The sequence below is a fragment of the Halyomorpha halys genome, unplaced genomic scaffold (genome assembly GCF_000696795.3).
Source record: "Halyomorpha halys isolate HHAL.00 unplaced genomic scaffold, Hhal_1.1 Scaffold374.1, whole genome shotgun sequence".
NCBI lineage: Eukaryota > Metazoa > Arthropoda > Insecta > Hemiptera > Pentatomidae > Halyomorpha > Halyomorpha halys.
The window spans coordinates 1,003,968-1,015,678 of record NW_027112597.1 but is presented as its reverse complement, the minus strand read 5'-3'; the positions used below and the strand labels follow the sequence as shown (position 1 = coordinate 1,015,678).

Sequence of the window (11,711 nt, the reverse complement as noted above, 5' to 3'; positions counted from 1 at the left end):
AGTATTTTTAATATTTATTACTTCTTTATGTGTATTTAATACTTTATTACTATTTAATTTAATTATTTATTATTACTTTTAACAACTATTTTTATGCATTACTTTTTGTTAAATTTTATAGTTATTATCACTATTTGAATGTATGCATAAAGTTATATCCTTTTAGATAATTGTTATTTTTAAATGAAACAGTACTTATGTGCGAAAACACAACTTTCTTTTTTAGATTTTTATGTACATATTGTTAATTTGTTTAAAAATCTTTATTATATATATTTTATTATATGTTTGTTAAAGAGAGCAAAAAAAAAAAAAAGAAAAGATATATTGGGTTAAGGGAGAAAATATTGGGAAAAAGGGTAAAAAAAAAATAAATTAAGTATATAAAGAAAAAATAAAAGAACGAAAATTATACAACAAAAAAAATCATGTATCACAACTGCATATTATAAATTATGCATATATATAGTATGTTGTGTATTTAGCAACAGTAGGGCAGCACAACTTTTTTGAATAAAGTTTTTCTCTCTCCCTAATTAAAATTCTACGCTAAACAAAATAACTGTGTTTATACCAAAATTTGAATTTCACCTTTTCAATTAGGTTTTTAAAATGAACAATTATATTGTATACCTGAGATGCTCCCACAAATTTTTTTTAAAATAATATCTTTCTAAAAGTGGATATATTGACTTTTGACAGAAAACCTCGCAATTTATCATGATTGAAAATGTATGCATTAATAATCATAATATTGAAAAAATCTGTAGTAAAATTACCATTGATAATTTCAAAGAAAATATCAACCAGAACTGGTGGAGGACATTGAACTGTAGGGAGAGGAAAGTTTCAACCGTGAATAAAAAAATGTTTATTATAAAATTAATTAACTACAATTAGGACTAGATTATTATTTTTAATTTCCCACATTTAATTTTAGATATAATTTTACTTTTTAAATACGACCCGGAAAACAAACGTCTACCCTACAACTATTCAGCAGTGAATTCTAATTTACCAGATTAATCGCCCACGGATAATTAAACCTTCTATGAAACGGCAGACGGTTGCGAAAAATAAAAACTAAAAATTCTGAGTAGAAAATGAAAGACAAGTCCTATTTAATTAATTAAGTACGATACAGGCGGGGTTGGGTTGACCCAGCTGCCTGCCTACTTGCTCTAATTACCCTCACATCTGCCAGCCTTGTTTCTCTTAATTACTCGATTCTTCCCCGCCGGTCTCTCTTCGTTAGTTCTTGTCTTCAGCAACCGATCCTCTTCTCTTCTACTTATTAACATGTCCTCTAAAACGTAGGGTAACCAAGTCAGCACTAATTATGCATCAGGCTGTTTTTGAATTTCCGAAACAAGAGTTTTGTAATCCGGTGACATATTTTAGTTGAAAGATTAAAAAGGAAAAAAGTAGAACAACGAAAAACTCCTAACAGGATACTGTTTTATTCATTTCGATCCCTGTCAAGGATTACAAGAAAACTGAGCTGAATTCTAGCGATCACTGTTTGACTGTGAATGTACTGGTTTTAGGTCCAGGGATTATTAAAGCAACATAAAAAACTTCGATCCAGAAAAAAATACATATATTTCTCTCTTACAACATTTGACGCGACACCTATTAAAAGTCTTGTTGAGAAAAAATAGGCACTAAGGACCACTCTCTAGCGGTTCAAGAGAAAAAGAGCGGAACACCACTATCAATAAGTGTCAACCGCGTTTGGAAGCTGCAGATTCCGGTAAGTTGACTCGTAGGTTGTACCGGATATTGGTTTGTGGTATGTTCGCCGACGTGGTGAGGTGGATTTTTATGTGATCTAACTGTTAACCTTACATGGAAGCTTTAGACCCTACCAAGCAAACTATCGAGGAAAGAGCGGAGCACGTGTTTTTCACTTGCATTTGCTTTGCTGGAAAAAGAAGCAAATTGGAGAGAGTGTATGCAGGAGGCATCGCACCAGAAAACGTGGTGAGCGAACTTGCAGCGCTCAGACCAGCATTTGGACGCAGTGAAGAAATTCACCATAGTCGTCCTTAAGATGTTGAGAGCGGAAAAGAGGACTAGAAGGGAGGGCATGGAATCTTGAAAATCATGCGAAGAAAATAAGGCGCCACTCAGCCATTTCCCTCCATGTAGTAATGCCTAGCGGTGGTTCCGTGGAGAGGAATGAACAGGTGTAGGGCGGTGGTTTTAGTGGGTAAAAATCCCACAAACGGATAGGTACGGGCCTATCCGTGTCTTCGAGATTTCCACCGACCCTCATAAAAAAAGAACACACCCACAAAAAGAGTTTTTCAAATGAAAAGGTGTTCCCTTAATGGACGTTTCCTTTCCATATACGGTAATATGCGGTAGTGCTCCATGTACACTTATGCGACCAGCGTTAGTTGTCTGCAAAAAAGGAAGCCCCATAAGAACAAGCCAGCCTCTAACGAGTTCATTAACTGTGATAATTTATATCATAAAGTAATAACTTTACATGTTAATGCTAACAAATTGTGAAAATTACAGATTCCAAAACGTTGTTCGATCATTAAACAAAAAAATCGTTCTATGTCGGGTCAGAAAAACATATCACAGACCAGATAGAACAAAAAATGTTTTTATTTGTTGATGGACGTTTTATAAAGATATTACCCTCGACAAGGGGTTCTTTCTCAAATGTGGTCCCTGCTCTACAGATTATCACAAAGCTAGTAGGATTGTTAAAAAGTAACCACAGTCTACGTTATAATCTATAGTATATGTCACCGATTCAAGCAAGCAGCGACGTGTTAAGTTTAGGTTGAGTACCTCAGAATAATGGACTGTACCTATTGGTATAATTTTAAAGCAATATCTTGATAATAATTATTTTTTATTTTTCAAGTTGTGATTTTACTGTTAATTATTAATTCAAAGGAATTAACAGTTCTATCGAAAATGTCTGTGTATTAAGTAAAAATGCCTTAATTCTTAGAATGCATAATACAACATCTGATGTGCTGAACCTAATAGCTTTCACACACCATCCTACTTTGAGTAAATTTAATCCTTTTGTAAATAGTTAAGTAAAATAAAAACTGACTGCTCTCATAAAAACCATGGAAATACGAAAACATTTTTTATTTCCTTTAATTATGAGGATAAATGTAGGTTTTTGTAGTTGTAGGTGCAAAAAGGATCCCCAAACAAAAAATATGTTCGGATCCCCAACTTTTTAACATCGACCCCCAGTGCCCAACGTGCGGAGTTCCTGAAACAGCAGAACACGTAATAATAGATTGCTCTGCCATGGAAGGACACCGAGCCAGGCTGTCGAGAAAGACCGGGATTTACGCCCTCACCGAGTCGGACCTTCCCAGTTTGATAGAAGAAGAGAATTATCCCTTCTTCAAGGAGTTCATTTACGGGTGGAAGGAGGTGGTGGGCCCCACTCATTACACGATGGGAAGGACTTGGCCGTCCAACATCGGCGAGCCACCAGAAGATGAGGAAACTGACCCAGATTGAGACCAGGAGGGCTGGACCAGCCTGGTAACTGCAGGAGGCACCCAGAGGGATGCAGTGGACAAGGTGCAGCTCCACCAGACGTAGCGCTGGGCTGCACCACAGTAAAAAAAAAATTAAAAAATAATTGAATAATTAACAAAAGAAAAAAAAATTGGTGATCCTAGGGAGTAGTGGCATGCGCAAACCCCAGCGCACTACCCCACTGCTCCCGCAACCCGTGTGCCAGAGATGGCAAGGGAGGGGGATAAAAAAATATTTAAAAAAAAAAAATATCCCCAACTTTTCTCAAAGTTTTGGCCAAATCGGAGAAAGGAGAAATGAAATATAGATTTGTCCAAGGAAAGACGTTCGTGCGAAAATAGAAGGAATTAGATAAAAGTGATTTGAATTATTCCCAACATCCATTTAAAAATCGACGAGGAATACAATCTGAAGAGGAATCTGCGCATTTGTCAGCGAAAGTAATAGATGAAATTTGATAAAACTGATATGGGACTATCTAACTACCAACCAGCATAGTCCCCGAAAAACTCGGGCCGTCCATACCTAAGGTGTTTGAGGCGCAGGTCTTTTCAACCTGAGAACTCCGAAAGCGCCGGTTTGAATCCCTTGAATAGAAATCTAAGGAGTCGACTTTTTCATTTCTGTGGCGATCTCACGAAATAAAAACATGACCCCCCAACATGGTTAAAATAGGTTGGTCACCTCTAGATAACTCCAAATCCCCCCCCCCAAATAAATAAAAAAAAGTTCCCGAAAAATTTATCATAACTGGAACAACGTTAATAGCTGTATGTTGATGGCCAAACAAAGAGGTTTTAAGACAGACAGACTAACATATACAAAATCAAATTAGTTTCTTGATTTCTGAAAGGTAAAAGTCGAATGGAAATGATCGATTCTAAGTACAATTTTTTATATATTTTTTCGGTTTACATGATTTCAAAAGTTCCCTACCTGAGGAAGTTAAACAAAAAAAAAATTGACTAACACATTTATTTTTTTAACGTGTTTTCTTTGTCGAATTCGGTCACTTACAACACAAATACAAGCAGGAGGATGGAGAATATAGTTGTCCTTAAAGGATGTTAAAAAGAAATATTTTTTCTTATATTATTTTTAAATTTTAGAAATAAAATTTTAGCAATCCCTTAAAAGTTTATAAAAGCTCTGAAATATATATCAGTCTTTTATTACGACACAGAAGAAAATAACAGAATCCCTTTTATAATAATTAATGTTAGTTTTTAAGGGTCATAAGGTTATTGCTCAACAGTATTAAAAATAGAATCTGCACAAAAACATAATTAGCATTCCTACCGTCTGAATAAAGTCAGGACTTCCATCAACGTTAATAATTAAACGATCTGCTCTAACAATAAATGGATACATATTATATTCATATACATTTTATACTCTATAAAAAAATTGGGCCAATTTGCCTTGATCGTAAATTATGTATATTTTATTATCTGTGTTAAAAAAAAAAAGAGAAAAAAGAAAAGGACATGGCCATTTTCTTGAAGTTTCACCAGATCTTCGGCCACCTGTGTTCACACCACATCATATCCATCCACTGCCTATATGTACATTTGTTGCACATTTACATTTTCATTTATAATTTGATTTAGGAAGAGGAGCTGATTTCCTTGAGCAAGTCAAAACAGTTTATTCTTTTCAGCAGTTACTATTTTCACACATGGCTCCTAGGGTTCTCCTCAAAAATTCTTCATAATAATAACTGAAACCATTTAATTCTCAAATAATGTTATTATGGTGTTCGCAGGCAGATAAATCCAACATGAGCCAGGTTACCCTGAACCGGGTGGGATTCACCAGCTCCGGCTCCTACCGCTGCGAGGTGTCCACCGAGGCACCGGACTTTGAGACCGCTCTTCAGAGCAAGAACATGACAGTAGTTGGTGAGTCAATACAACTTGTAGATAAATAGTTTTTATTGTTTGAGTCAGGATTTGAACGAACAGAGGCTAAAATAATTATTCGTACATTTAATTTTCCGGGAAAAAATATGTTTGATAATTTCTTAAATTTAACATAACTGATTTTTATGTTACACTACAATATTCCGCATGATTTTTACAAACAAAGGAAACCATTTAACCTAATTAACAACCTACTTTGTTAATATATATTACAAAAAAATAAATCTAAAGCAACAGTTGGCGGAATAATAAATTTTATGATTATTATTTTTTATTGTACAGTAGAGTGAGGTAATCCCAACATTCTGCTGATATATCGGTAACTCAATACTTGTTCAAAAGGTTGATGATTTAATCACTGTTGGTAAAATAGAGTTTGTTAATTTGCGACCTTTTTTTTTTAAATACTGATACTTGTTTGTTGTTAGTTTGGGTTGGCATTTAATTAATGAATTATATATTAGGCTAAAACCATTACCTTATAACAATCAAAAAATGTACTATTACAATATATGTTACTGTTCCACAATGAATTGACTAATTCGGTGTATGGTTATCTATTTTTACTAGTAAATATAAATAGATAAAATTGTTCTTTATCATAATAATTAGTATATTTTGGTGAGACAAATTAGAAAATATATTTTTTTTCGACAAACTAAGTGCACTACCAATTATTTCAACCCCTGTACGGAATCATTCATTAATTATTGTTACGTCAATGTTCATCTTCATACTATTGTATTTGTTATATATGTTTCAGCAAAGAATTATGAGAGAACAATTTTTGTTAAACTATTTATAAATTTTTTTAAAAAATGAGAAGAATTATAACACTATTTTATTGTATATAGGAAAAATAACTGTCTTTTGGCAACCAATGTTTCGCCCTACTTTACAGGGCTTCATCAGGGCTAAATGGGTGAATTTCAAAGAATAGATTTTTTTTATAAATACTGATTAAGAAATATAATAAATTTTGCCTTCATTTTTCGAAATATAAATTTGAAAGTCCATATTTTAGCAATGGCCACTAATAATTTAAAGGAAGAATTTAATGCATCAAGTTACACTTAAGTGTTTTATGGAGCTGTTTAAGAATATATGGCTGAGATATCAGAAGTTAAAGGCTCCTGACACCCAGCCTGCTGAGGGTTAACTCTGGTGACCTCAAATAGGACCTCTAAGCCAGGTCGGGGAAGATATGTCCCTCCCTCAGTGATTCAAAGGTACACATCCCGAGTTACAACTATATACACACATGTAAATATTTATAAATTAGTATATGTGTGATATGCATGTCTTCGTGTTATGTATATGAAATATATATTGCTTTATTTATTTATTCTTTTTAGAATAAGAATTTTATTTATTCTTTTTTAATGAAAGGAATATGGTCCGGGTGCGGTCAAAAAAACTCAAATAGTAGAATTATACTATTTTTTTTTTAAGTGGTATAATTCTACTATTTGAGTTTTTTTGACCGCACCCGGACCATATTCCTTTCATCCTTACACACGGTCAATCAATAATCTTCCAGTATTCTTTTTTAATTTCGAATTAATCGTCAATTTTCCCTCCTCTTGTTTAAAGTGAATTATTGAAAGACGTAGGTGTAATAGAAACTTTTTATTTTTTAATTGCTCTTAAATTTTAAATAATTTGCCTTTATGCTTAAAAAAGTTTCTTATATTCTATTTAACATGTTTTTTTCTCTTTTTCTGTCCAATTCCATACCCATTGTATTGATGAAGGTGTAAAACAATAGATGATATGATTTAAATATGGGAATTGAATATATGACAAATATGTGGATTTTAAAGGTACATGAGTATGGGCTAATTGTCCCGAAACGTTGTATAAGAAAAATATATAATAGGTTATATTCTATTTGGAAGTTTTTTCACCTCAACAACTTAAAAAAAAAAATAATATAATAAAATTTCTTTAAAAGAAAATTAAGAATTATTATGCATTTTCCTCCACAATGAATGTCGTGATATTCATACCTTCTATCCAATTGATAGTTCATCGATTAGATCAAATTCTTAAGCCCTTGCTATACCATGGTGTGAACACCTTCTATAACGTTGGACGCTGGATGGATTGGCATAAAGTCAGGCCGAGTGTCCAACTACTGGCTCCCAATGTACTCTGAACCTAAAACAGGTTTCTTGTATTATACTCAACATATTTTTCTGTCTAATTATATATATACATATAATTATTATTATTTATTTTTGGCACTCAGAAATATCGTACTTCTAATGGTTTCTATCACATCGACGGTTAATGAATTCGATCAACATTCAAACCGCTGGTACATAATGCAATGAACATCTTCCATAAGTGGACACACGTTGGGCGAATCGTGTGTCATTGACGTTACATTCGATTAATGCTGGTTCCAACTTTGCATCGAAAGTTCATAGCTTCTTGCGACTTTAGTTCTAACTACATCAGAAAACGTCTAAGTCCTTATTTTTATCAGACTTAAAACTCAACGACTTTCCAAATTTATAAAATGTAGAAAATATACTGGGGAGATCCAAAAGCCATACAATATTTAATATGGATACATGGATATTTGAGGCAAATAAACTTGAAATTTACCCTGGTTGCTGCTGTAAACCAAATTAAAGTAATAGGGACTTAGTAATTATAAGGAATTGCTAAAAGCGCTATATGATATTCAAATTAGTACTTGAGTACTAGGCTATAAACTATATACGTGACGTTGAAAATCATGAAGAGGAAAGATGATTTAGTAAATAAATTTTGTAAACGTTTATTACATTGGTTTCTCTATATCATGGATTTCGGAATTTCACTACAATAATTCTCAAGCGTTTTTTAGCTGAAAGAAAATTGGTTATGAGTTATAATAAAGAAAAATATATTGAGGGTATTTACTTTAGGTCGAACCCATTATTTTTCCTTACCAAATTTTTTTGGTATTTTTGACCCTATTTTATCAAAATTAAATTATTTATACACTGATATGGGACATTGTTAATAGACAAAACTATAAATTCTGTCCTTTAACTAATTAAGGGAGACCTTACGTAGTCTTTTTTTTTTAGGCTATTTTTTTTTCGTTAAATCAATTTTATTATTTATAAGAACTTTTTAATTGACTTATCAGGTTTTTAAAATATATAATTGCATCTAAATATTTTTAAAAAAGTTTTACTTTTTTTGGATATGTTTTTTCGCCTAAATACATGGATATGTTTAATGAATGGGAAAGACAAGTAGAGAGTAAAACTTTTCAGATTGAAAAAAAAAAATCTTTTTCAGATAATGGTGAACCCTTATTCGCCTTTTTTAATAATAACCTACTTAAATAAGAATATCGTATGCCTTTTGTAAGTCGATAACAAGCAAACATCCTACCCTCTTCCAAGCTTCCATTATTCTCAATAGGCTGTCTCATCGACAAAACATTCTTTTACAAGTACAATATCATCTTGTACTGAACCTATACTTTTAAAAACCATATTATTACTTCCTTTGATTAATATTTCACATAAATTGGTATATCACATTCACCATACATTGTTAAAACATTTTCGGAACATAACACTTAATATTTTAAAAATGTAGAGTGAAAAAGTAATCTATATCCAAAATTAAGATTCGGAGATCGGTAGATCTAATTTTTTTGTTAATTCCTTAAAAGTAAAATTGATATTTTCTTAAAATTTTATAAAGTTGTAAAAAATAAAATAAGACTCTAAACAACATTAAATATTGCATTAGAACATTTCCACATAACAAATAATAATGTTCAATATAAAATCCAACATATGGAGCCACAAGACTTTAATTATTGCCTTTATCCGGACGAGCCAAAGCTAGACTAAAGGAGCTAATCCACATTCCCTAAGAGTAGAGGCAGGCGCAGAACCTATGCAGCCATTAGACAAGATATGTATTAGCATAGGAACCGGTTCATTAACATATTTACTTTGACTTGCTAACAAGATTTAGTTGTATGGAGTATGGAGTAGGTTAATTTGTTTTTGTTAATTACATTTGCATGAGCATCACCTCCTTTTGTTGTGCATTAATATTTGTCAATCGGAGACTTCGTTAGTTTTTTGCTTAGCAAAATATATCTTAAATGTATCTAATGTGCTCCACTCATATTGTCTCCTCAGTTGGGCGTACGGTCTTATGAATAAATTTAAGTTAAATACTATTTTTTCCACACATATTTTTTTTCTCTTTATTGAAAAATATATTACATTTGCATTTCTTCTACAGCTCTTCCATCCTTTTTTTATTTTTTACTATTTTTTATTAGTATATTGGTCGATGTACGACATGTCACAATCTCACAAGAGGAGATCTAAAACATCAATTTCAGAAAGCAATCCTTCCGGTTAAACCCGCCCCCACTAAAACCCCTATTAGCGGTCCTATATTACTTTTGAAACATTTAATTATAACGAAAAGAGGAGAATTAAGATAGTTAAATCGACAATATTTAAAAACTTACCAAAATTGCAATAAAAAAAAACCGTTCCCACCCTCCCTGGTAGTACAAGAGCCCAAGAGAAGAAAAAAGGCAGTTGTTTCACTCCAATTTTTTATTAGTTAATTGAAAATTATGTATAATTACTAGTCAAAATTGATAAGTCTGCCAAGTATAGGTAGGGGGACTAAAAAATGGCGGCTGTTTTAAAACGTTAAAATTGGTAATTAATTTTTTATTCGGAGCTTGATATATTTACTACTGCCAACAACAATAGAAAATATAGGAGAGCATCATTCAAAGTGGAGTAAATTTGCTAAAGTTTAAGCCAAAATAGAGCTATTTACGTCCAATAGTTCTCGAGATATAGCTTTTTAAAAAGCAACATTTCATAAAAATGTTGTATGAGAAGTATTGAAAGATCAGTAGTTAGGGAATTTATTTTGAAAATCTATATCTCAAAAAACCTCGTACTGATGTCTGTTGACACTCAAATTAAACCTAGTTTAATGAACTATAAAGTAGATTATAACGTTTATTTTCGTAGGAGTAGTGGTTTTCATGAAATTTGCTAAAATAAATAGATTTATAGTTGTTCGGACAAATTTACATTTTCCAAATCTATATTCATATGTAAATATCATAAAAACTACTACCCCTACAAAAATAAATCCCATAAACCACTTTATAGTATGTTATATTTTCTTTATTTTGAGTTTAGGCAGACATATGTGCGTCTTATCGGTCTAGAAATATATTTTTTCGAAAATCCAACATTTTATACGAACAAGAGATTAACATTATGTGTGTTTATTTTGTCAAATATCATAAAAACTGCTACTCCTACAAAGATAAACGTTATAGGCTATTTTATAGTAAATTTAACTAGCTTTAATTTGAATGACTAAAAACTAATTGAAATTTAAAACTTTATAGAAATTTAAAAAGATATAATTAGCTATTGTAGTAAGAAAAATATTGAAAAGTTATTTCTACAGTAACTCAAGTCTAAACAACTATTTTGGTTTTTGGTTCTAAAAATCATTTATGAAATAACAATTACATTTCTTATTTGAAATCATAACTTCTAAGGATTCTAAAACAGGTGTACTATGAGTAGCAGTTTTTCCATTATCTATATTCCTTCCTAGTATAGTTGGTGACAGTATGATAGCTCAGAATATCAATAGCAACGATAATACCGGCTGACAGCTGTAAATATTGCCGATTTGGAATTTTATAATTCCTTATCAAATGATCCCATACCGTAGATAAGGTACAGACTGTTTTGAAATCCTTTCGGAAAAATTACAAGTAACTGACATTTGAATATTTTTTTAATTTGTAAAAATTAACCACACACTCCCACACTTTATAAAATCTATTTTAAAAAAGAAAAGGTTGATTTTATGGAATTAGTCATTTTGTCAACTGAAGGCTGATATGGTGTCGTTAAAATGGGCATAAAGTTCTCATTAAGAGGCTCGGACTGCTACATTTTCCTCTCACAGCTTTACCAATCTCAAATTAAACCGAACCCCAAAACATAAACATTGACTGAAAATTATTTGGAAATACAAAATAAATCGAATAAAAAAAATACATTTATTAGAAATTCAAATGCGAAAATAATTCAGTGGCTCTTGTTCATAAGATGTAAAACAATCCCACGACTTGGCCTATTATACTAAAGTAGTACTAGTTATAATAAAGTGATATTACATAAACGATTTCCAGTTAATTTTCAAGGTCACGTTGCGATAATTTAATTAGTGTACGTG

At 31.8% G+C, this 11,711-nt stretch overlaps 1 protein-coding gene across 2 annotated transcripts in view; it reads left to right on the top strand.

The window, feature by feature from the left end:
• LOC106681930 (uncharacterized) overlaps positions 1-11,711 on the top strand; it is a 217,714-nt gene that overhangs the window by 125,728 nt on the left and 80,275 nt on the right. For both annotated transcript variants that reach the window (XM_014422524.3, XM_014422523.3), the window contains exon 3: positions 5,294-5,429. In XM_014422524.3, the coding sequence (XP_014278010.1) occupies positions 5,294-5,429 (136 nt within the window). The remainder of the gene's footprint in view (positions 1-5,293; positions 5,430-11,711) is intronic.